The following is a 27,174-nucleotide window of genomic DNA, read 5'->3' as shown; positions in this document are numbered from 1 at the left end:
TACACTGGGACAGATTTATGCTCCAGCTTTCTTATTTATGAGCACCAGTCCACCCCCCCAGGACCCCTCTAGGACGGTGTGACCGCGTAAATGAAGTGTGAAGACGACATGGGAAGCCCCGTGTACCCGAGATGACCGACGATTTGGTCCAAATAATCACTTCTTTTTGTCGCCAGAGAGGGAAACTTAAAACAAGGCTTGTTTTTGGAGTCCCACCTCCCCTCCTCTCTCCCCGTAGGATTTGATTCAAAGGCGAAAACCAAGATGGCCGCCGATTCCGTGCAGGTAGGAAAAGTTGACAACTGTTGCGAAAAGTGCGCAAACTTGCCTCAAAGGTTCAATTATAAGTTAGCGGACACTTTAATTTAGCTAAAATTGAGTCGGAGTGAGTGTGAGGTGTTGTACTTTATTTAAACCAAGGGCCTCTGCTAGATCCCAAAGGGTTGTCTGGGAATTATCCATGGATTGAGGCCTGGGAAACAATTATCCAAAGTAACTTATCATGAAATGTCCAAGTTTTAAAGCGGCACTTTTGTGCCGAAGCTGCTGTGTAAAGTAATGTGACCGCCATTGCTGTAGAAAGTGATAACGTCAGTGTTGCTGTAGGTGAAGTCAAATAATCTCTGTTAAACGTTAACTCACAGGTCTGTAGCCTGACGTCAAGTTAACCTGCACTGCTTCTGGAAAATAAACAGTGCATTCCCTCTGCTCATGTGTTAGTAACGCTGCGTCTTCTAGTTTTATTTTAATGTGTGTATTCATGATGTGGAAAAAGTGCCAACTGTTACCTATATCTCCTAAAGAGCAAGTGTTCACTGGTTTACTTGACGTAAAGTTTTTTTTCACACACGTTACAGACCGGATGAACTTAAAACATGACACCAGCAACGCAACACAAGTCCGAGAATATCTCCTCTGACATGTACCTGCACGTTTTTATACGTTAGAAAAACGAGGAATACGTGAATGTGGCCATTACACTCTCATTATTCTCCATGAACAGTCATGACTCACTGACTAATGTGGTTTCACTTGAGTGACGTCACACCTGAAATCCATTTTTATGACATAAATCTGGTCCAAGGTGAATAACTCATGCACAGCTTCATCTGATCAAGTTTTCAGTGATTAATGAAGCATTGCTATAGCAATATCACCCCAAACACTGTCCTCATGTTAGTGTCAAAACCAGTCCGATTACTCACACACACTGAATCATCTTTACAGGGAGTATTGGGAGAGAAAATGGTGACAGCCGATAGCAAAGTTAACACTTGTGAGAAGTTTGAATGTCTCTTGTGGGACTGGTGCAGACTGAAAGTGATCGCTGAGGCAACAGGTGGTGTTGATCTGTTGTTATGTCAGTGATGCTTTTTGACTAACCAGTCTACCACATATACTACCGTATACCACTACTTCTCATCTTGGAGATTGCGATATTTAAAACCTGGGCTCTGTGTTTACATGTTTTAATGTGTAAATGATTCATACTTAGCAAAAGTGTTAGAATAGGTCCAGTAGATCACCTCAGCTGGGTGGCTTTAATGGCTGAGGCAGGATCCTTAGGGGCAAGTCCAAAGTTGGTCTACTAAAAGTGCTTTTGAAACTAACAGGTTGATATGTTGTTGTTATTATAAGTGTCTGGAAACATTACGGCAACAGTTCCTACTTCCTACAGAGATAAATGTTTTTGTTAAATAATAACTTTGACAAAAACTTTTTTTAACCAGAAACACAAGTCTAGTTTGAGTCTCGCTCTGAAATGTTGAGGTGAGTTGTTGAAGGAGTTTGGAGTTTACTCAGTTGATCTGCCAGCAATTATTACTTTCCAAAGTCATGGCTGATTTTGACAATCTAGTAACGACTATAACAACTCACCTTGCGAGATTTCAGAGCAAGATATTATAATTTAACAAAAAGGTCCATCTCTGTGGGAATTTTTTCTGTCATGTTGTCAGAGACAACAACAACCTCGGCCTGTCAAAAGCAAGCATTTGTATTGGATGTAGTATTGGTCGGAGTTGCACTTCAGGATTATGCTGCAGCCATATCCACTATGTCATGCCAGCCAGCTAAGGAGATCTACGGGACCGATTCCAAAACTTTTGGTCAGTCTGAATCAGTTACAAACCAAAACATGTAAATATAAGACCCAGATTTAAAAATACCAGAATTCCCCTTTAATGTCCTCTTACTTCTGTTTCCAAACTCGATTGGAAACTTGCAGATCCAAGCTCTGTGAACAAACCAATGGTGATGTAGCCAACTAGGTGGCTATGCTGACAAGTCAAATTACTTCACATGACTCTTCCTTGGGTGACAAACTGTAAGTAACGCAACGTGAGTTATAGATAGCAGCGCGGTGAATGAGCTTCTGCCAAATGCAATATTGTGTTTCAGTATTTTAAATGGAGACATTTAGAGGCTATTTCAATCTCAGGCTGTATTACAATCCTTTTAATATTGTTTTTTTTTTGGCCAGGTCGCCGACCCCTTACTCAGTTCTTGCCTGATGAACAATGTTTTCGACTGTAGGTTTATACAATTAAATTGTGACAGTAGCCCATATTAAATGGAGTCTGAAAACAGTGTGCTGATGGCAAAACAGGTGTAGACTAGACCAGCTGTTTCCTCCTTGAGTATGAGGACATGAAATGATGAAGTTGTCCTTTGTTTGGGATCCCATCACAGTATTGGTAAGGTTTATAATGAAGCCGATCATTAAGCCAGGCTGGGTGACATGAAGTTAAATTATTTTACCATCAGGACTGGCTGATAACAGTCGACCTCACAATAAATTATGAGAATATTCTACCGGTGTAATGTTTGTTATGATGAGGCAAATGGATCTAAAAACACGTTGATAATAATGAAATTTGTTTTTCAGTAAAAAAATAACACATCTGCAATTTTTCTCCAATACACCATGCTTTATTCACCAAACGTTTCCGCCTATCTCGCCTTTATCAGGGTGGTTAAATGCACAATGGACTAACTTTTCACCACCTCCCGACAACAGTAGACTTTCTATCCATAATATTGCTTAGAATTATAATAATTGTTAGAACTGAATAATTGTCTGTCCTCAGATGGGCTTTTGTTTAAAATGTGTGTGTAGTAAAGACTGACTGTATGGTACTGTGTACATTTGCTTATCCATTGAATTATTGAATTCCACCATATAAGGCTTGTTAAAAATATAAATATGTCAAGTTTATATTAAAACATGGGACATAATTACTTACTATACTACTATAATAAAATGTTTCTTCAACCAAAAAATCCTATATTTTCATTCCTTTAAGGGTTATTGTAACTAATAACAACAATACTATCCTATTACTAATATCGTGATAATCTCAAACAGCATAGAGTGTAAGGATTACATTTGTTAAAGATTTCCAAAATACAAAAAAATCTCTAATATATGTCCAAAATTGTCTGTGCAGAAAGACGAAACAAGTATAATTATCATTGATATAATTATCATAATAAATTGTGTAAGTTTGATATCGGACTAAGATTGCCTTCCAAACGTTTTGTGATGTCACAAGTCATGCTCGCAGGCCCACCTTTTATAATCAGATTGTCAGTGAGCACCAAGAAAATGTTCACTTCGAGCAGTGAATGTCAAACCACCTTCTAGTGTCAAATTCTGCACATACATCATTCTATACAGTGAAGCTCGAACATACAACTGTAGGAACAAGAAGAAAAGTATTTTTTTTTATTTTTACTGGAGGGGAACTTTAACAAAATAACACAAACCCAGACCTGTGTCGTATTCCTAAATGAGATTGTAATGCATTTTGCATATTCTTATTCGGGCCTAAGAAATATCATCTGTAAGTAATGATTTCACTATTAAATATGCACCTATCTTTAGCTTAACTTTAACATATGTCACCATGGTGTTTTTATATGGAGTGGAACAGATCAACTCAGCAGAGCAACAGGTGCTCCACAGGAGTGTTATCGCTCGTTCTCCCCGGTGGCATGGCAGCGTCAGTTTTCTGGACATACAATAAATCCACTGTTTGTCTGGCTCAGAAATGACCATGAACATTGACCTGAAGTGCAAGACATTACCCAGAGTTTGACTTGGCATGGGATATGTCTAAAGCTCGTGTGAAGGCTGCATTTGCAGGATCTGCATTTGTTAGCCCGTGGTGCTATTTCTGGTCGCAGCAGAGCACCAGGCTGTGGCCAACACTCTGTGCAGCCAGCTGCAGGGTTAAGACGGCTGGGTGTCAGGTTGTAGGCTGAGATAGGCCTCGTGCAGAAATGGCAAGAGCTTGGCTTTTTAAGCATGAGCCAGGATGGTGCCCTCAACTTTTCCATTGTCCTATTGTCTGAATGGAGCTCTTGTTGTTGGACTGGGAGCTTTCAGGCTTAAAGAGCAAGTTAACCTGCTTATACTTGAGGCCCAGACCTAATGTTTGCTTTTACCTCAGTTTCCTTTCATGTCTTAGGCACCAGAAGAGCTCTTTAACAACTTCAACATGTGTAGGTAACAGTTGCCCTACCTTTCTAAATATACCCTCTTTTGTTTGACTAAAAACAGATCCTAACCACAGGTCAGTTATAGATGTTATTGTTTTTATTTTGTAGGGATGAGCACTCCCTATTTTATCCATCTAATAAATTGAGCAACTTTAATTTCTTGTAATCTTGAACAAAACATGTAGCTAAAAGATTTTAGCTGCAGGTTTTTAATTATTTGTGAGCCTTGAGCATTTCACAGAGCAGCTAGCAGAGCCACACTGACAAGAACAAGTTCCCTCCATCCATCAGAAAGTGTATGCATTGTAGTTGGAGTGGAAACATTTGCTTACAATTTCTGCTTCACTCGTCTTTGAAGCTAATAAGACTTGAGTCTTGGCGTGGCGTCATTGCCCTGACAAGGCAGTACATTCAAACCGCAAAGAAATTATAAGGGCCATCCAGGTAAAAGAGCAAAACAAGGAAGTATTGCTCTTTCAGAGAAACAAAAGGTGAAACCAATCCTGCAAATGAGTGCTTGCTCTATTTCTTTGGATGTAGTTCCTTTGTTTGATCTTAAATTATATCGCAGACCTTGTGGGTCTACAAGCTGATTTATTTCCACCTTATCTGATCGGCCTTTCATGGATTTCCTTGCATTGTTGCGCAGTAAAATAGGCCCTTTAGGGTGTCCTCACGCTGTCCTCATACCACGTTGGGCAAACACAGCTACAGTGCAAACAAGTTTTGCAAGGCAGGGAGCTGAAGAAGAGAGCGGCTTTTTCCTCCCCACACCATTCTTCCACTTCCAGGAGTTGTGACCTCCATTTTACCTATGAGTCATCAAGGAGCCTCTGGACCAGGATATGTGCAAACTATAGTTTCCTCTGAAGTGATCACCTATAGAGGAGAGCGGGGGGGTTTACGATGGTATGGACTGAGCCCATGGAAATCCCTTATCTTACCAAACATGATACATTTTTTCCGACATTAAACTATCAGTCAGAAGTGGAGTAGATGATTTCAAGAGCCCTTTTTAGAGACATCACGCAGTAGAGCTGGAATGAAGGCCCTTCATTACGGCAACTTTAATTTATTTGTATTTTTACTTTATTTATTGCTTTTACATATAATACAAAATTGGACACAAAAAACATTGCTTCAACGGTGCCGTTTCCAACTTTGACCTTTTACACTAAAAGAAACAGCAGTAGCATAACGCCAACTCAGTGCATGAGCACACAGACATTTCAGAAGCAAAAGAGGCATAACCCAAAAGCGTCTGCGTCTAGTGTATGGTATACATATGGGCAGCACTTTCTAAACAAGAACAATGGCCTCACAACAATCATTTACTCTCCCTGTGACATAGCTGTTGATCTCATCCTCTGCTTATTTAAATCTCCGCTTGTAGGTCACACACACAACACGTCATCAAAATGTCACACCCCTGTCCCTTCCTGGCAGCTTGCCGACCAAAGCTTTTTACACAGATGTGTTTCAGGTCTCTTACTACGGCCGCCTCAGAGGCTGAAAAACACTGAACCCACCATTCTGTCTTTGCACCTTTTGTACCTTTGTACCATACCGCCTTGAACAGGTTGTGTGAAAGGGGCTAGATTTTCCCCTAGATACATGTGTATCTGAGGAACCTAGATCCTGATGGAACTTTTGAAGTTAGGACATGAGGGCCTAAATAATAGCCAGCCACTGCAGCTGGGCAGTATGGCCTCAGAATGATATAATGATATTTTGTTTTTAAATAAATAAGTAATTAAAAAATGTAAGGCCTTAACACACCGGGGACGTGACGAATAAACAACGCGAATATGCGAAAAACTCGCCTGTGAATATGTCATTTCAAAACTATTTGCAACTGCATGCGCCAATATGTGATTTTGAGACACTGGTATAGTATCACATTAAAATTAAACTTACCGCAGACAAGCAGGGCAGGGACTGGTAAAAAACAGTGCCAGCTTGCAGCTCACTGACGGGTAGAGAGAGGTCGCATTCACCGAGTCATCTCAGCTTACTGTCCTGGGGCTCCAGTCTCTTCAGTAATGTTGTGTTAATAGGTTGAAACACCAAAGAACAAACAAACTATCCAATTGAGGAATTGGTAGATCAGCTCCCAAGTTGTAACACGTAAAATTATTGTTTTTATCAATGTAGTCTGGTTGATTTGAGGACAGATCAGATGGATATAACAGTCAGTAAGTCCCACGTATATACCTGTAGCAGTCTGTCTGCGCAGGGAGCAATCACGTTCACTCATCCCAAGTCACTGTTGTCACATTATCTTTAGAATTGTGTGTCCTTTGTCATATAATGCAGGGTAATGACAAACAAACAATGCTGAGTTTTGCACATGATATGTTGATGCCTTCATTTGCTGTGGGAAAAATCAGCTTGTTCCGAGGGAAATTTTGTTGCCTTTATGCCGTGCATTATTCGCTTTCTGTGTGCAAGTACTCATGACATAAACATCTGCTCAAAAAAAACAATGGCATGCAAATTATTAGCAAGAAAAAAAAGGCCATAAGAAGATATATATAGTCTCAAATCACAATGACGATATGATATTGTAATGTTGACCAACCCTAACATGATGGCTTGTGCTGAGTGATATGTGGTCAAACAAACTATCCAATTGAGGAATTGGTAGATCAGCTCCCAAGTTGTAACACGTAAAATTATTGTTTTTATCAATGTAGTCTGGTTGATTTGAGGACAGATCAGATGGATATAACAGTCAGTAAGTCCCACGTATATACCTGTAGCAGTCTGTCTGCGCAGGGAGCAATCACGTTCACTCATCCCAAGTCACTGTTGTCACATTATCTTTAGAATTGTGTGTCCTTTGTCATATAATGCAGGGTAATGACAAACAAACAATGCTGAGTTTTGCACATGATATGTTGATGCCTTCATTTGCTGTGGGAAAAATCAGCTTGTTCCGAGGGAAATTTTGTTGCCTTTATGCCGTGCATTATTCGCTTTCTGTGTGCAAGTACTCATGACATAAACATCTGCTCAAAAAAAACAATGGCATGCAAATTATTAGCAAGAAAAAAAAGGCCATAAGAAGATATATATAGTCTCAAATCACAATGACGATATGATATTGTAATGTTGACCAACCCTAACATGATGGCTTGTGCTGAGTGATATGTGGTCTGTCCTCTTGGGGGAGGTGGATGTGGTCATTGTTTGAGGGAATGTGGCCAACCTCTGAAATAAAACATTATCAGAACCCCTGGATTTTCTGTGAAACTGTAGCATGAAGAAGGTACCACACAGCCTACATGGTGCTTTTCCAGCTTGTGTGACCTTGCAGGGTTAATTTTTTATGAGACTTAATTACCACTCTTTACAGTTGTTGGGGTGTCAGAGCTACTCCTCCACCACACACGTTGCTTTCCAGTGGGGAGGCCACAGTGGACAGTGGTTAATTTTAGACACAGTCCTCTCCCTGGAGTGAGATTAGGTCCCATTCTGGTCTGCTCTGACCTCACAGAGTTAGACGCTAAGAGGGATTTGGCTGTTGCTGCTCAGACAGTTTATCCTCCCTGTTGATGTCAATGGTCTGTGTGAGAAAGAAAGCTCAAAACAAGAGAGAGAGCTGTGGAAAATCGGACACTAGCGGAGTGAATGAGTGTGGCTTTGGACGGAGCCTCTGCCAGCTACGGTGTAGCCAAACCTTTGTTGCAGAGGATATCATCCTACTAGACAACAGTGCTTCAGTACAGTTCATGTAACAATAGTTTAACTGGTCAGAAGAACATGCGTGGACTGGTTGATTCAACTGATCTAGAGATGGAGTTGGCTGAAACTGATGAAGTTACGGTAAGGCATAAGGATTAGTAAAACCTAGAGGTTTTGTCTGGTTAACTTGATCCACCTTGAACCTTGTACCATCATCTCTGTAGGAAATTATAATTTTAACAGTAGTTAAATTGAAGCTAATTCCACCAAGTCTTAATGTTACAGAGGTTTTGGTTTCAATGAATAGTAATCATGATGGCTTGAGTGCAACAATACTCAGATCTTGTGGTAGTCACAGAGTGGTGACTGTTGATTGGTGTTTTTTACATCATGTTATGCACTTGTTTTGTGAATGAAGTAAGTTTCCATGCACTTAAACTCTGGCACAGTTTCAGAGGCTTTCAGAGGGTGGCGAGTTTTGGTTCACCTTTTACATTTTGATTTTTCCAAAACATCAAAGGAGATGTTGAATAGCCATTACTAATTGAGCAAATATTAGTAGCAATGTGAAGGCATGCTTTATATTTTGGTTTGTAATCCTGCCTGTTTGAGCTACGATGACTCCTCGGTTAAAGTGAAATGTAACCACGTAACACAATTAAAGGTTTATGTTCTATTCTGTATATTCTGTATTTTTAAACCACAGAACTTAGATTGATGACCAGTGTTATGAAAAAGGGATAAACTGATTATCCACAGTCACTTAGCTGCAGACGTATGCTGTGATCAACTACTGGAACGTCACTGGCGCCCCATTGTGTCCATGATGGACTTAAAGCTGAAGCCATTCAGGAAGTGACTTCTAATCCGTCTTTAGTTGAGGTGACAGCTTTAAGGATGCAGGTAAATGGTGAGTGACAGCAGCAGTGAAAACACCTCGTACAGGCCAGATCAAGTTCAAATCACACCACAACACTGAGTTGACCTCATGATACTCAGGCTGGGCGCACACTGTTGTTTTCGGTGACTTCAGAAACATTCATGTGAAATATGTTGATTGAAGAACTTGCTAAAGCAGCATTATGTAACTTTTTAAAAATAAAAACAGCTTCAAATGGTGGTCCAGTGTCTTGTTGTAGGGTGAATGGTGTCTCTGTCTCAGCCCCATCGCTTGTTTCTGCACGTTGTTATGATGTAATGAGTTTTGTTTTTAGTTAGCTCCTACATTACATCTGACAAATTGTTACAGACCTGGGATTTGTATCCACGACGGTGGTGTAGCACCCAGAAAATGTGGGGCGCAATAAATTGCACAAAATGCCAATTTCTATATAATGTTGCTTTAAGGCTGAGCTGAAGATTTGATTTTGCATATAGTTATATTATGATATGGCATAAGTGTTGTCTTTTCCTGGTTTTAAAGACTACGTTACAGTAAAGTGATGTAATCTTCAGAATTTTCCAGACTGTACTCGTTGTTCCAATACTTGCCTTTACCCACTTAATCGTATTTACATTATTAATGATTATCTATATTATATCTCATTAGCTGTTGTTACACAGAGAGTATTTCTGTTCTATTTCTGTTTTCGTGGACTCTCTATAAAGTAATCCGATAAGATGTGCGCTAACATGTCCCTAAGCATTTAATCAAAGTATACCTTTTTTGACATGCATAAGGTGGTTCTGCCAGCTGTGAAGCATCTAATCAGGTCAGAATATAACATAAGTAGACAAATAACAAGACTTCTAACATCACTCTGGCTGGGTTGGAACCACTTTTGCCATTATGACTTTCAGCCTTGTAATCGGCAGCCTTGAAACTTTTCCAGTGGTTTTTTCGTAGGTCAATAGTTTGGTTGATTCTGGCTTCGTTCAACACTTTCAAGCCTTTCAACAATACCGAAATCTCTGTAGATCTCCAACAACAAAGGTGCATCAACAACAGACCAGCTCTGTTTTTCTATCACCACGTTTCGGGATGTAACACCTCCTCTATCTTAATGGCTTCCCTACTGCTGTCATAAATTGGCAATAATGAAATAATGGAAGTGCATGTGTTAATGAGCTTATAGCTTCAGTTCAGTTTCTGTTGGTTGAATGCTACTCAAAAGAATGCCAGTGTGCACAGTCTGTTTGTTGACTGAGTCAGTGACCTCTCTATGTCCTCTCCTCCTCTTTCTCTGCTATCCCATTTTCCTCTTCCTACTCCTCCTCCCTCGATGACCTCCTCTAAATTGCATTCTTCCTCTCGTCTCCTCTTTTTCCTCCTCCTCCTCTTCTGTCCTTCTTCAGGGGGATGCCAGGGGCCAGCTGGTGGCAGAACGACTGGGTCTGGGACACAACCTGGACCTGTCCGATACCATGGTCCAACAGAAGCTGGACGAGATCAAGGAGCAGATCCGCCGCGAGATCCGCAAGGAGCTGAAGATCAAAGAAGGTGCTGAGAACCTACGAAAGGTAAAGTCACAGACCTTTTTTAAAGTGGTGAGTCAAAACTGGAGAGGTTACATCCTGACTTTTAGGATCAGTCTTCTAGTTTGAAGTCTTCAGGGAGTCGAGAGTGGTACTCCCCATGACTAGTAAACTGACATTCATGATTAAAATGTGCAGAGTTTCCCTTTTAAATCTTAGTTATTAGATAAATTGTCAAATGTTCTCAAGTCGCCTCCCCTCTCCTCTCCCCAGGTCACCACAGACAAGAAGAGCCTGGCATATGTTGACAACATGCTGAAAAAATCTAACAAGAAGGTTGAGGAGCTTCACCAGGAGCTGCAGGAGCTCAACGCCCACATTGTGGTCAAAGACCCTGAAGAACTGCTAGGTAACAACACAAACCCACTACATCAAAGTAGCCCCAGAGGATTTAGTAAACATTAACCAAGTAGTAAAGATAAGCTAATTCTCTGCTTACTTAACTTGAGTATAAAGTATCATTGTTGTAGTCTGGTCACAGCGATATATAAATAGAAGCAGTATTTTACATACTGTTCATATCATAATCACATTGTGTATAAAAAGGTCAGTTCCTTCATACAGTTTATTTATAACTGGGGTTGGTAAGATTGTAGAAGCCAGAGCGAGCAGGCTAAAGTTTGAAAGCATCCAAGTGAAAAAATCCCACCTCCTCCCTCCGAGCCGCTCCTGCAAACACATTGCACACTGCCTGACAACAACAAGGCAGACTGTCCCATAGCTCTAGCTAGTTAGCTGGGACATGTGTTAACAGCTAATTCGCTACATACCACAAGCTTCCATAGCCTTTTAGTCTAATAAATACATGAACAGCTCCAACAATAACATAAACGCAAAATAGCCATCACAAATGTGTCGCAATCCAGAAAGGCTACCCGGCGCAACAGTTGCTCGTTACTGCTGTAGGTGTGTGCTTTGTGCTAATGTGAGCAGCAACAACAGTGTGTGGCTGAGGGGCAGTGTGCTTTTCGGGTACTTGGTTACTGTCACTGCTGCTGCCGTTGACTCGTTCTTTGGCTCAGGGGCCGCGTGCTTCATGCTTCTGAGTTAGAAAGCTGCTGAATGTATAGTTGTCATCGCTAACCACCTCACTCACATTTACAAAAACAGTGACATAACATTATCATATGAATGATGACAACAAACATGGCTATTGTTAATACTAACCACTGTTAGTACTTGGAAATGTTGGCTGCAATTTCTCTTCCATTCTTGTGCGACTAGCTCGCTAATAGCTTTAGCAATACATATGCCTCACCCTGTGGTAGACTCATGTACAATGAGTGCAAAAGGCAGAGTGCACGCAGATACGTACGTACGTAGGTTGACAGACAGGTAGCCTATTCAATAAATTCATATGGGCCGAAGGAAATGATTGGATAAGCTTATTAGAGGCCCGCAACACCCACAGCTAGTGGAATTTTTTCATTTATTGTCAGAGCATTTGATTTATTGATTGCTGTCGGGATGTTAAAAGATTTTCTACTAATGTAACAAAAAATGCTTCTGGACTAACTTACAAACCCTAGCTTTAATTGACAGTCGTAGTCCAGTTGTCCTTGGTTGGAAGGGTTTCCTGCAGCTATTTCCATGTGATGACTTTCTTGCTGGCAGTCAAAACTACTTTAAAGATACATTCATTTTGACCAATACGTTTATTTTGCCCAGGTATAAAGTCACAGAACAGCAGCAACTTCCCTCCCAAATATTGTTCTGATCTCTTCAGCATTGTCACCAAAATACTGGTGTATTGTAAATGCAAAGTATGGTCAGGTAAATAATTTTGGCAGAACAGCACCTATATGAACACACAAATGCACAGAGCACATTCAGTGTTCTGAGGTGACTCACTCTCCAGAGGCCGACATTGTTGCATACCACATTCCTCCGACAGTTACAATGAGCTGGTGATTGTTCCCCTCCGAGGCTGTTGAAAGCCTGCTCCTGTGCGGTTGTCGACAACAATGGAATTTGGAGAGTGTTAACCACAACAGCGGTGATGCGTTCAGTATAGTTTTGTAACAGTAGTTGCCTTATGTAGTATTTGTTGGTGGCGAGTGTCCGGGTGAGTTCAGGAAGAGAAGGAATGGTATTTGTCTGCCTGTTACCATCACATCCCCCCGGTTCAGTTGACATTAGGAAGTAGATGAGGAGGGATGTGTGTGTGTGTGTGTGCTTTGGGAGGGAAGGGAGGTTGTCTTGGTAAATGGTTATCTTAAGTGGGAACAAATTTAGCCTGACTCCGTGACTCTCTATCTGATGAACGAGGGCTTTCTTTTAAGTGACGCGACTGCAGCGGAATGTCGCTGGCCGTCGCAGAATGATGGAGAAGAGACCGAGGGGAAGCTCAGCTCCACAGTCATGAGACGACTTGTTGAAATAAACTCTCAAATTCACAAGAGACAACACTTGTTCCCTGAATTAGTAGGAAGGAGTTGCTCTGCCTCTGCGAGCAGCCAGAATGTGTTTTTGTTCCAGGAGAAAGTTGAGGGGGGCTCTGGTTATTCTCCGCCACTCAGCTGAGGCCAGAAATGGACCGACTTGCACTCAGGCAGCAGCAGCTCTGACGCAGGGTCACCAGTCAGGTCCCTCTGTCACATATTATCTCATTCATAGAGAGACTTGGACACAAGTCCACTCTGTTTTACTTCCAGTCATCATCGTATCAGATCTCAAGTGACAAGCACCCTCGCCAGTTTTCGGTCCAAATCATGATGTAATTGTTTAGAGAGTATTGTTAGCATGTTTCTCGCCTGATACAGATGGGGTTAATCTGAGGGAGGGTTCCCCTTGTCAGCTGTCCAGCAGTGACATCAGCCCTGCAGCTATTCAGTAGCTCAGTATCTGGTCCTCAGGCTCAGCGTGGGCTGAACCGCCCTGAGAGGGAGGGCTGAAGGGTCCTTAAATTCTTGGCATGATGTGACCTTGACCAAACCACACCCCCCCACACACGGAGAGGAAAGCCTCAAACATAGACTGGATGACATTCGCTGCACTTGTGCACGTGTGCCTTTGTCAATTTCACAAACGACTTTCTCATGATGCTGACTCAACATGATTGTAATGTAATCACTGTGACTCCTATTGTGCAATGTGGATTGTACGAACGTCGGTTTTGCCCCAAGCTCATGTTGAAGTCTCACCTTGCGCCGCGGGCTTTTCCACAGATGTGTGTTTTTCTGATGAGAATCTACAAGTGCCCACTCTGATTCACCCACCATGCCTCTCTCACTTTGTGTGTATGTGAGAGCGTTGCCCTGGGAAGGCCAACATCCTCCCCTCCCGCCCCCTAACAGAAACCTCAGTAGTGATTCCCCTCTGAGCTTATTAAGGGCCATTAGATGAATCATTTAGACTCTCAGTTCAAAGAATCACATGCTTCCTTTTTGTCCATACCCCGCAGGTGTTCAAAGGAATCTTTTAGACACTGTTTGATAAAACATTCAGAGTGAATGAATCACAGACCCGACTGCTGGTTATTGTTATCTGTGTTGGCAGCGTCTTCCAGAGTAACTAATTTTCTTCACTGCTGTTATTTTAGGTAATGCCAGTCAGGCTCAAGAAAGCTTCAGGGAAATCGGATTGGGTTTTTTTTCTTAGACTATTTGTTATGTATTGTTACTTGTTTTTTTGTCATAGGACTTAAAAAAAAAATAAAAAGAAAGAGAAATTTAGCTAAAAGACTTTCAGTTCTATATATACGTAATGGTCTACTTTTTTGTAAGAATGGAAATGCCTGTGTTTCGGCTGTGGCACCTCTGAGGGACCGTTTTAAGAGGAGTTCCTTTATGACACCAAAGACTCTGAAACTGAACTTGCATGTCAAGTCAGGAGAAGTCAGGCAGGTTTTTTTGCCCACCTCACCTGTACGTGTGTGTGTGAGTGAGACTGTTTCACATGGTGCTGCAGTGATCAGGCTGGGGAGGGGTTTTCAGTGCACCTTTCGAGTCCAGGCATGACAAAAAAAACACAACACAGCAGTGAGCTCATCTCCCAGAACTGTGGTACAACTCGAGCGATAGATGACACTTATTTTTGTTTTCATTTTGTGTGTGTGTGTGTGTGTGTGTGTGTGTGTGTGTGTGTGTGTGTGTGTGTGTGTGTGTGTGTGTGTGTGTGTGTGTGTGTGTGTGTGTGTGTGCGCGCGCGCGGCTCGAAATCCTAAACATATTTGCCCCAGTAGCAGTACGTTGTCCCTGCTGACAAAATGCAGTATTAAAAAAAGTTTTGACTTGACATTTTCGTTGAATCATCATCAAAAGTGTTGACAGCTCATTTGCATATACAGTAATGTCACTGTATTTGTAGTGGTGTGACTGTAGTAGGTGTCTGCAAGTTCACACTTGTTTTTTGTTTTGTTTTTGTTTTTGGCCACAGGGTTTCCCTCTGCTGTTTAATTTTTAAAAGGCTTCAGGAGCAAGCCAATGAGATAACAGAAAATTATTGTCAATGTGCAGTGATTGGCTTTGTATTTTAGTGGGTAAATAAATCAAAGCAGCGTGACAAATCAAATTCAAGTCAAACAGAATATATGTGTGCTCTGGTTTCACCTTTGAGGTGTTGCAATCACATGTTTCCATTGTCTGTGTCTGCATAATGGAGCCAAGAAGTAAAAGACACATCTGATCTGTTAGGAAATCTGCCTCTGACACCACTTATTGATCTGAAACGTTACTAAATGTTCTATCTCAATGATGTTGACTTGTGTTGTTCTTTTTGTGGTGACAAAGTGAGTCAGTTGGAGTCTTGTGCTAACAAACTTCATCAAATTATAAACAGCAGACCTCTCTGGGCGCATTATGTGACTAATGACGTTTCTGTCTGACGTGTTTTTGTAAGCAGTCTTATAGGTCATTTTACTGCAGGACTGTTTAGCTAACTTCAAAATGGCTGGCAGCCAAAACTAGCACATGCATGCTGAGTTACTATTTACAGTCGGTGTATATTTGCGACAAACTCCAGTAGCACATGCAGAGTCATATATCTGTGGTTATTTCCCAAGGGTCATAAGGTTGTAACTCATACTTTCCCTTTGTCTGTTCCCAGAATGCCCTTTGACCCCAGATACCCCCAACAGCGAGGCGAGAATGTGCACCAGCAGCAGCCGCCTGGCCGCCCTGAAGAGACAGAATGACATCGAGCTCAAGGTCAAACAGGGTGCAGAGAATATGATTCTGATGTACTCCAACGGGCCCTCCAAGGTAGGGAGCTGAACAGGCTGAGGGGAGGGTACACCTGACATTCAGGTTCGAGCTAGTTCATGTCAGGTGTCAGCCGATTAATCAGCTGATTATTTTTGCCAATTAATCGTTTTGTCTATAAATGGCACTATAAATAGCAAAATATGAAAAAGTTACATTATCACATTGCTTCTTTTGTCCAACCAACAGTCCAAAACCACAAGACTCTTCATTTACTATCATAAATGACAAAGAAATACCAGCAAATCCTTACATTTAAGAAGCTGGAACCAGCAAATATTTGACACCTTGGCTCGTAATCTTACATCACTTGCCACTATTGTTGGAAATGTTTCTTTCGCCATCATGCAAATCTTACCTTTTCTCTTATTTACTTACTTTAAAGCTTATAGTCATAATCACCTGTGGCTTGAGAATGTGTTTCTTAAACTTGAAGTAACACAAGTCACTGTCGGAAGGTACCGTGTAATCACATGAAAACAGGAGTGAGCAGGCTAGTTTCCAGTCTGCAGGTGGCAGAGTGATACATGTTGGCTTTTACAGCTTCACTGCAGGGGAGGAGGAAACATGAGAAGGCGCTGACACATACTGTGTGTCACACACACCGCTGTTTGTTCACAAAGCTCCTACGGTCCTTGTGGCTCCTGTAATACTCAGAGAGAGAAAAACTATAATTTAGTCGGGAGGTGTGTGTGTGTGTGTGTGTGTGTGTGTGTGTGTATGGACTAATAACAGCTGGAGCACTGAGAGTCACTCATGCTCGTCTTGGCTCCTGTGTCTGTCAGTAGTAATTGAAGCCACTTTGTAGTAGACGGTTCAGTATAGTGTAGTGTTTCAGGAAGTGTCGTCTCTACTTTGTCAGTGATACTTCTACCTTCATCAAATGTTTCTCTGGATGTGTCAGGTTTAAGTTAACATAGCACGGATTGATTAAATGTCTCACCCCCCAAAATCACTTTAAAAGGATAGTTTGACATTTTGGGAAGTACTCTTACTCGCTTTTCTTGGCAGGAGTTGGATGAGAAGATTGATACCACTCATGCTAGCAGACAGTTAGCTTAGCTTGGCAAAAAGACTGGAAACAGCTAACCTTACTCTTGTCCAAAGTTGGGATATTAATGAGTAATCATTAGTCAATTAATCACAGTTAAGACTTTAATGGATTAAAAATATATTAACAGATCAGAAAGTATCTTGTTACAAATGACAAATACTTGTTTGTCAAATAAATTGCTTAAAATTGCATTCCCAGTCCAGAGAAATTTATCTGTCTACCAGCACCTCTAAAGCTCACTTATTATCATGTCATATCTTATTTCATCCATTTAGAAATTGGATGTGTAAAAATGACAAATTGTGGTTTTAGGGGTGTTATGTGTGGAACATTTGCTTATTTCCAAACATAACCCTCAGTAAAAGATGGCTTTGATTTTATTTAAAATAAATGATTTGCTTTTGGAAGTGTTTGATCTAAGATGTATATTGAACTATCTAATCCGGTCTACACCGCAGGATGAACTGAAAAGTTGTGCCCACTTTTTAAATGAACAATTTTACTAGACAAGATATTATTTCTAGACAAGGTTGGTGTTCAATTCTGGGAACTTGGGAAGTCTACTCCAAACATGAGTCCTTGAGTTCACCCAACGAGACACGAAAGTTCAAGAAGTACCTGCAGAGCCTCTGCTTGTGACTGTAGTACAGTAAATTAGGGATTGAAAACTGCCACATGACCCCCCACTGTCTGTCTGACCAGGGGAGGTCACAGTGTTTTGTAAGCGACCTCCCCAAGGTCAGACAGACAGTTCCAGTTGGAAATAGTCCTGTTCTGATGTCAGAGAGGAAATGCCTGCTGGACAGAGGTCTTTCCTGCGCGCGGCGCCATCAACAAGCAGGATTTAAACTTGAGAGGAATTCTGGGTGGAGTTTGCTTACTCCACTGTGTGTGCGCGTGTGTATGTGTGTGTGTGTGTGTGTGTGTATGTGTGTGTTAGAGGGTCAGTAATTACAATACACAGGATTCCACCTTCTTTGATGAATAAGATTTTCCATGCAGTCACTTGTACTTTAACTCCAATTAAGGGCATGAACTGGCGTCCTTGGCTGTTTGTGTTAAACGCTCACGACAACAGCACACAATTGTGTCGCAGTCAGGGTAATCTGTAAAGTCCTGACATCCAGTTATTGACTTGGAAAACAAAACATTGTCAAAACCTGTGATTTAACATTAATTCATATGAAAAGTGTTGATATAGCGATATTTCAGGGATTGTTTCATTTCTAATTTTGTTCATAGGATCGTAAGTTGCTAGCGACTGCACAGCAGATGCTTCAGGACAGCAAAACGAAGATCGAGTTCATCAGGATGCAGATCCTCAAGGCCAGTCAGGCAACCGAGCTGAGCTTCGAGAACAATGATGTGATGGGTGAGCCTTTGCTTGCTCTCAGTGATCAATTAGTCATAGTCGGTGTGACTTTTTTGAGATGCCTCCTCAGTGCACACAAGTTTTTCTAAACAATCATGTGAAAATGAAAGAATGTCCTTCCTTGTCCTACCAGACAAGCCCATCATCAGCCCGTTGGACCTGCGGGTGGAGGAGCTGTGTCACCACGCCAAGATAGAGTCGGCTGTGGCCGAGGGAGCCAAGAACGTCATGAAACTCCTGGGTTCGGGAAAAGTCACAGAAAAAAGAGCACATTCAGAGGTAGATGTTTGTGTTTGGTCTGAACCAGATTCTCAACTCCTAACACCTGATCCAAGTTCAACGGCTTTAAATGAAACGAATCCCTGTGCTGCTGCTGTGCTCGGCTAAAGTAACACAGGTCATGTAATTGATGTTTCTCTGTCTCTCCTTTTCTGCCTCTACTATTTCCTTGCTTCCGCTGTACTTCCTTTCCTCCTTCCTCTCCCTCTTTAGGCTCAGGCCCGTTTTAACGAGTCCAGTCAAAAGCTCGACCTGCTGCGATATTCTTTGGAGCAACGCCTCAATGAGTTGCCTAAAAACCACCCTCGCAGCAACAGCATCGTGGAGGAGTTGTCCCTGCTGTCCTCACCGGCCCTCAGTCCCAGATCCAGCATCATCTCCACACAAAACCAGTACAGCACCGTGACCAAGCCCGCCGCACTCACAGGTAACAACATGATGGTTATGGATAGCACAATGATTATTTTAGATGATTTAAACTCTGATGTCCCAATGTTATTTTATTATTTTTACCAACAATGAATAAAAGTGAAATGATTTTAATATAATTATTAGAACAAATTTTCAAATATTCAAATTAGTTTAGATCTTAATGTTTCCTATTGCACACTGCTGTTCCCCAAGTCACACAGAAACAATCAACCATCTTGATGGATCTGTAAAAGCTGGTTGAATGAAGACAGATAAGACTATGGCTCTGATTGAAAAGTCAGTTAATCTCACCAAGCTGTCTTGTTATATCAATATCTGTACTAATGATTAGTGAAAATCCTCATTGTTCAAATGAATTCTCTCCATTTCCTGGAATTTATGTGTGTTGAGTCACGTACATGACATTTTGCAAACAATACTGAATTTTTTCAAACCGAGAGGCAGTTATGACGGAGACACATCTTGTAACTGATCAGCTCCTTTTACATCTTTGAAAAGGATGTTTTTTATTTTCAATAGTTTACCTTGCCCTCTCTCATAGCTTCCTTAACATTGTTACCATGGGAACAGAGCTCGTAGGTCTCAGGTATTGAGTGTCAAATGTTTTAATCCTAGAATAAGTCTGTTTGTGATATTTTTGCAGCTGTCAAAGCTGAATTAAACTAGTTTAAAAGGAAAACCAAGACTGGCCTAACTAGGTGAAACATCTTAAAAATCTTCTAAGACTAACCAAAAGTAAAAACCTTCACTTGATCTATTTTGAAAGTATATCCACAAATAAACACCATATATAATGTGCAGTTTAATACCTAAACTGAACAACTTGGACCAGGACAGATAGTGTGATCTATGGATCTGTTATCGTCTCACTTCCAGGCACGTTAGACGTCAGGCTCATGGGCTGTCAGGACCTTCTGGAAAATGTCCCCGGTCGTTCCAAAGCTGCGTCTGTCCCGCTGCCCGGCTGGAGCCCCAGCGAGACGCGCTCATCCTTCATTAGCCGAGCAAACCGTAACCGCGGTGTGAGCTCGCGAAACCTGACAAAGAGTGAAGAGCTCTCCAGTGAGTAGACCTGACCTCGTTCACTGTCTGGAAATAAATAGACATCGATAGAAGAAAAACTATCACATTGAGCTTCAGTGAAGTTACAAATGCATCAGAAAATGTCTGCAATACAGTTAACAGGCAAAGTGTGTATGTTTCCTTAGATGAGATCAGCGCAGTGTTGAAGCTTGACAACACAGTAGTCGGCCAGACAAGCTGGAGGTCGGTCAGCAACCAAGCCTGGGACCAGAAGTTTACATTGGAGCTGGACCGGGTAACACACACACATTTCTGCCCTTGACCTACATCTATGCTGTTGACTCAGTGTCGTGTTTGGACAACATAGTCGGTGTGTTTCACATCGATTTGTGTGCGTGTGTATCTGTTATGCAGTCTCGTGAGCTGGAGATCTCGGTGTACTGGCGGGACTGGCGTTCGCTCTGTGCTGTAAAGTTCCTGCGGCTGGAGGACTTCCTGGACAACCAGCGTCATGGGATGTGTCTGTACCTGGAGCCACAGGGAATGCTTTTTGCTGAGGTACACACACACACACACACACACACTGCCTGTTATTGACAGTGATTGATGACAGTTGACCGGTCACATTGAAACAACTCCTGGTAGCTATAATGAACAGAAAGTTTGATAAACCATAGTAATGTGCACTTTCACTTTGGTCTCTCTGTTAGTTGTAGGTCTGTGTTCTTTGTTGTCAAATTTTTGTTTTCCTCTTGTTTAGGTAACATTTTTCAATCCTGTCATTGAGAGACGACCAAAGCTGCAAAGACAAAAGAAGATTTTCTCGAAGCAGCAAGGTGAGACAACATTACCTCACACTTTTTTGCATATCTAATAGTCAATACTCTGAATGCAGTATTCATCTTTCCCTGATCAGTTGCTAGGTAAAAAAAAGGAGAGATTATTTTGTAATATTTACATGTAATCCTCGTTTTTGTCCCCCTGTCCTTGACGAACACCATCACCTCTTTGCTCTTCTTCCGTTGCCTCTTCATCATCAGGTAAAACCTTCCTGCGAGCCCCTCAGATGAACATCAACATCGCCACCTGGGGCCGCTTGGTGAGAAGAGCCATACCGACCGTCAGCACCAACTCCTTCAGCCCGCAGGCAGCTGAGACTGGGCCCAGCAGCCTGCCTGGTTCACCCACACCCAGCAGGTACACAAACACAATCTATTAAGCATAGATAGACACCGAGATTCATGTGTAATTGTATACTTATAAAAACTATGGAAAGTTGTTAAAAAAACAGTTGTTTACCTCTGACGATACACAGCGACCCGCTGGTGACCAAGCTGGACTTTGACAAAGAGCCCACCCCAGGACCCAAACACTACCCGACCCCTGACAACATCCGAGAACCACTGGTGCAGGATAAGATGCCCGACAAGGAGGAAGTACAGGTACGCTGCTCTAGGAATCACTGGTATTGTTGATAAGGCACTTCGCTGACGTAATCATAGGTGGTTTGTGAGTCATTCATGAAGATGGCCATCGAGAAGCCATTCCTGTAAATGTCTAAAGAGTGCAGCCAGACGAGAAAAGCCTGTGTAGAGAATTTGACAGATAAGGTGAGATACGAAGCAGCAAAACACACAGAGAAGACAAAATAAAGTCAGTTCGTTTGAACATTCAAACTGTCTTTTAATAAAATGCTGCATTCTCCATGTTATGATCATAAAAAACTTGAAATAAGATTTTCCACATGTACTAACTGATGCTCACATCACTATTTGACGCCTGTGGTCATCAGGAGGATTATCAAAGATTAAAGCATATCTGTGATTATAATTAAGACACAACAGACGTAACTGTATGTTTCCAGTAATAAGTAATGGCTAAAAGCTCACTTCACTTGGTTTAAATTTTTATTTTTCACTTTTCCGTCCTCCTGCTTTGTGTTCCCTCTCTGCAGGACGCACTCGCCTCATTTGACTTCTTGAACAAGAGAAACAGCATAGCAGTGAAGCCGGACCTGGACAGAGTGGCGGAGCAGGAGCTGCAGCATCCGGACCTGGAGCTCACCGCCATCCAGAAAGACACGGAGATAAGGTGGGAAGAGACTTTAAAACTGACTTTAAAAGCTTCAAGTAGATGAGGTGGGGTATTTTATTTGAAAAGGGTAACTGGAAGAATACAATTACTCCTGCTCAGTGTTGTTCTGTTAATAACTGAGGATGCTGCTGGCAACCTGCCACCATTGTTGTTTTAGTTGTTCCACTTCTTGCAATCTCTTTTCAGTTGTAATGTCCAGACATGCAAATATTGAGTGGAGCTGAAATGGTAACATAGGTGTAAACACTGCCCCCTGGCTTTGAGTCCTCGTGCTTTCTGATGCTGGTTCGATATTCAAACCACCGGCTTTATAAACGTCTCTCTACATTTAATTCATAATAGATACTAATGTAAAAACTGATCCTTTTTCAGGGAAGAAGAGCAGTTCCACTTCAGTCTCCTAGACTTCAAATGTGTGGCAGTCCTCGGACGTGGTCACTTTGGAAAGGTATGTTTCATTTAAGAGATGAATTGATATGGTTTTACTTGCAGCCCTGCTATTTTCAATGATTGTTTCGTTTTAAAAAAAGGCCGAAAAGTAGTAAAAAAATGCTCATTATAATTTGAAGGTGACTTCTTCAAATTGTTTCTTTTATGTGACCAGCATAAGCATAAAATCCTGATGTTTCAGAAGCTGTGACCAGGAAACGTTGGCTATTTCTGCTTGATATATTTAGTTTTGCAAGTTATAAAGATAGTTGCAGATTCAGTTTCTCAATTGATTAGCTGACTAATTGTTTCAGCTCTAGTCGATCAGAACAGAGCAGGCATAAAGCTGAAATGTCTCTTTCCTCCTCAGGTGTTGTTAGCAGAATATAAAAGCACAGGAGAAATGTTCGCCATCAAAGCTCTGAAGAAAGGAGACATTGTGGCTCGTGATGAAGTGGACAGGTAAACATATATTGTTTTTGGAGTAAAGCTTTAATGTGACCTCTTTATCTGTAAGTGGACGAGCACAAATTTGATATGCCCCTCCTCTCTGTCACAGTCTGATGTGTGAGAAGAGGATTTTTGAGACGGTCAACAGCGTCCGCCACCCGTTCCTGGTCAACCTGTTTGCGTGTTTCCAGACGCAGGAGCACGTTTGTTTTGTCATGGAGTACGCAGCTGGAGGCGACCTGATGATGCACATCCATGCTGATGTTTTCTCTGAGCCCAGGGCTGTGTGAGTGAACTCTCATCACCAGTGTCTACACCTGACTACACACTCTTTCTGTCAGGGTTATTTCTTTAATGTGGAAACAAAAAGAGGATATACCTTCAGGGGAATGTCAATATGGATTCTGACACACCTGGCTTTTACATATTCTATAAAAAATCCCCTCAGTGTGTTATACTTTCATCCTTCTGAGTGTGCTGGGAGCTAATTATCTAGATTTCCTTATGTAATCTACTGTGTTTTGCACCTTTGCAGATTTTATGCAGCCTGCGTCGTATTGGGATTACAGTTCTTACATGACCATAAGATTGTGTACAGGTAAGCAACTCGAGTGATGTTCGGTCATTCAATCTATAACCCCTTATTCTGTTTGGAGCATGAAGCAGTGTCTGTACAAAGTCTTTGGAAAATGCTTAATTTAACTGTCATGTTTTCAAGGTTAGGAATATGCTTGGATTTGAATATATTAATTGAAAAATACTTGATTTTCAACATAAACTGGTGTTTCATCAACACAATCACTCATGTAAACCAAAAATCTGTAAAGATTTGAAATGATGACCCCGTCATCATCTTTTTTTTATTGTCTTGTGATCAGATTTAGCAAAAATTGATTAATCAGAATCAAACTTAATATGAAGAGCTGGTAAAAATACATGAAGTGACAATATACATTGATTACTATACCCACAGTAATCAGTGTATATTGTCACTTCATGTTTCACTGAAGGAATTCTGTAAACTTTATTTGTGATAATTGCATTTACAGTAACAATGTAGATGTGATGTTAAAGGTTTTGAGAGTCTGGAAATGTTTGATTTAGTCCCCTTGAAAGTGCTTGAAAAGTGCTCAGATTTTACTCCTAAAACGCTGTACAAACCCTGATGAAGCCTTGGATTGTCTTTCTTATCTGTTCTTTTTTTTAATTTGCAGAGATTTGAAGCTGGATAACCTGCTCCTGGATACAGAGGGATATGTGAAGATTGCTGATTTTGGGCTTTGCAAAGAAGGTAAAATAAAATAACCGCATTATACTTAAGGCTTTAAGATTTAGCTTGAAAGTTGCTGAAGGATCGGGAGACAAGGATTTTAAGACAGATAGCAGTTGCTTAACAGAAGGTGGGTCGTTTTATTGAACAGCGTCTCTGTTGCTTTCAGGAATGGGTTTCAGGGACCGCACCAGCACGTTCTGTGGCACACCAGAGTTTTTAGCTCCTGAGGTTTTGACTGAAACGTCGTACACTCGCGCTGTGGACTGGTGGGGGCTGGGCGTCCTTATCTTTGAGATGCTGGTCGGGGAGGTGAGTGCATGTTGAGTAACTCTTATTGTCGGCATTCAGTGTGATTCATTTTTGGCTGCTTTTATCGTCACCTTTGTCCATCTTGTCTCGCTTCAGTCGCCGTTCCCCGGTGACGATGAGGAGGAGGTGTTCGACAGCATCGTCAACGATGAAGTCCGCTACCCACGGTTCTTGTCGACCGAGGCCATTTCCATCATGAGGAGGGTGTGTAGATCGAGAACGAAGGGAAAACTGTCTGTATTGAGTAAATGAGCAGCGCATGTCCATATAGTGCATCAGTTTAATATTTATACGATTTTTTGCTTCTTCTTGTGCTCAGCTTTTGAGGAGGAGTCCAGAACGACGACTGGGAGCAGGAGAAAGGGATGCGGAGGAGGTTAAGAAGCATCTATTCTTCAGGGTGAGGACAATATTTTGTATTGTTTGACTTTGCAATTGGTGCATTTTAGAGTTTCTGCAAAGTGGAATTTAAGTTTTTTGACCACTGAACTGTATCAATCTTCTCATCTAACTGTCTGCAAGAAAGTGAATGAGCTCATTTCCCAAAACATCAAAAGTTACTGAACACTAATGTGACCTTCTGTCTGTCTCTTGCCAGAGCATGGATTGGAACGGACTGTTGGCCAAGAAAGTGAAGCCGCCGTTCGTGCCGACCATTCAGGGCGCCAACGACGTCAGCAACTTCGATGATGAATTTACCTCAGAGGCTCCGATCTTAACCCCGCCCAGGGAACCCCGAGCGCTGAACTCCGACGAGCAGCACATGTTCTCTGACTTTGATTACATCGCTGACTGGTGTTAGCTTCACCTGACCCCCCATCTACACACATGCACACACACTCACACACACACACTGTGAACCAAGCAACGCAGCAATGACTGTAGCTCACATCTTTTAAAACTTTCCTCTTCCTTGGCCAAAGTGTTGAGGAGGAGCAGCGAGCAGAAACTCTGTGCCATTGAGAAGAAACTCCAGACGCCTCCTGAGGACCCCCACTTATTTCTTTTTTTTTTTATCCACATGAAGAACGATTTTTTTTAAAGAAACAGAAAACAAATGAAACTCTGTTGTTGAAGAGTGAAGAAGGAGGGATGCTTCGTCCTCCTGCACACGTCGTCGTCGTGTCCATTGTCTGACCACTGAGAATGTTTTTCATATGAACTCTGAGAAGACGGCAACATCACAATCATGTTATTCAGTGTCACTGTCTTCATTTTTTTTTTTGTTTTTTTTGATCTGTACAGATTATATTCAATCGTGTATTTTATTGTTGTTTTTCTTCCTTTTAATTGCAAAGCCCTCGCCGTTGCTTAAGGACATTTTATCTCACTGTCAAATTTGACATTTCTGTCACGATCGCGTCTCAAACTGGTGTTCGGTGAATTTCAAGTGCTCAAAGCATTCATCACTGAACGGTCAGCTACAACAAACATCTTGACTACTACTGCTGCTTCTTGACTTGAAATCCAAGTGAGAGTCTTCACACTACATTTCTTTTCGTGTAGGGGCCCAGTTTTTGTCCACAACCTGTTTTTCAACCTCACTTTGCTCACCTGAAGCTTCCAAGTCTGCATACATACAACAACCCACATGATAACACTCTTTAGTATAAAGAAGCGATCCATGCAGTTACCATCACTTAGTTTTATTTGAAGATGAGTTTAAGTTAGAATTGGCAAGAGGAAATAATGCAAGTGTCTTTTTTTCTTCAGTCTGCTGCCCTCTAGTGGCTCTTTATCTTGAGGTTGATATTCAGCTGAACTCGGTTGTGAAGAAATAAGTTGGTGTTGCACTAACATTTGGAGCAATTAAAAATGTTTTTTTTTTCAGAGCCGAGTTCAGTTGGATTATATTGGGGGGGGTTTTCATTCCTCAGTGAACAGCTGGTTGTGGTGGACCTGACAGCGTTTTTTTCTCGTTACCTCAGTCGAAGTGAAAACACTAAAGTGAGTCGTGCAGTTACAGCTAACAAAACCAAATTGATCCTGTCCCTCTTGAAGCAGCAGACAAACAACAATTAATGTTTTTGTTTAGTTTTTTTAAATCTGATTGATGAACTGACAGATGAAGCAGCTCCAGTGTTGAGCCGTTTGTTGGGAACACATTAAACTCAGTTATTTGAGGTCTCTGTCAAAATACCATTTAAATGCTTCCCACACTGCTCTGTGATCAGTTTAATGTTTGGATGACTTCCTGTCGATTTGCATGTTTATATATAAACTGACTCAAATGTTGGAGACCTGTTGATATGAATCACTACAGGGGAGGGCAGGGTATATTATATATACATACTGTATGTACACAATTAAGCTGAAAGCACTAATTTTATCAATAGTTTTTAATTATCTACGTTTCTTAATGATGAAAATAGATTGTACAGAGTTTTTTTTTTTTTTTTTTATTCTTTGCTTGTGCATGTTGTTGCCAGAACAGGCGAAAACTTTATGGATGGTACACACCAACACTCATGTCACACAACTGTTGCTGTTCAGCCCGGTGTAAAAAAAAAACAAGGCATTTCTGCAGTCGTTCGTTGCCCATCATGAATGCACAAATTAAACATTTGTAATAGTGGCTTTGCTCTTATTTGTA

General features: G+C 41.4%; 1 protein-coding gene across 1 annotated transcript; it reads left to right on the top strand.

Moving 5' to 3' along the window:
* On the top strand, positions 1–27,156 carry pkn2a (protein kinase N2a). Its single transcript, XM_084369397.1, has 23 exons — positions 1–285; positions 10,486–10,650; positions 10,879–11,014; positions 15,712–15,866; positions 18,163–18,292; positions 18,426–18,571; positions 18,785–18,998; positions 19,880–20,065; positions 20,212–20,321; positions 20,441–20,584; positions 20,787–20,862; positions 21,067–21,223; positions 21,342–21,468; positions 21,981–22,117; positions 22,493–22,568; positions 22,920–23,011; positions 23,109–23,285; positions 23,535–23,597; positions 24,214–24,290; positions 24,439–24,581; positions 24,678–24,785; positions 24,901–24,981; positions 25,180–27,156. Exons 1-23 carry the CDS (start codon positions 265–267, stop codon positions 25,381–25,383), a joined length of 2,925 nt encoding a protein of 974 aa, XP_084225523.1. The 5' UTR covers positions 1–264; the 3' UTR covers positions 25,384–27,156.
* The last annotated feature ends 18 nt before the right edge of the window (positions 27,157–27,174 follow it).

Source organism: Pagrus pagrus (assembly GCF_965226575.1).
Source record: "Pagrus pagrus genome assembly, chromosome: 12".
In the NCBI taxonomy this organism is placed as follows: domain Eukaryota; kingdom Metazoa; phylum Chordata; class Actinopteri; order Spariformes; family Sparidae; genus Pagrus; species Pagrus pagrus.
Note: the sequence above shows the minus strand (reverse complement) of the source record. Positions and strands in the feature narration are given on the sequence as shown.

What these genes read in the sequence shown, in the direction of transcription:
- pkn2a (XM_084369397.1), top strand. Translation starts at nt 265, where the DNA reads ATGGCCGCCGATTCCGTGCAG. An exon ending in CCGACAAGGAGGAAGTACAG is followed by an intron (nt 21,469 to 21,980) that starts GTACGCTGCTCT and finishes CCCTCTCTGCAG; the next exon opens with GACGCACTCGCCTCATTTGA. An exon ending in AGAAGCATCTATTCTTCAGG is followed by an intron (nt 24,982 to 25,179) that starts GTGAGGACAATA and finishes GTCTCTTGCCAG; the next exon opens with AGCATGGATTGGAACGGACT.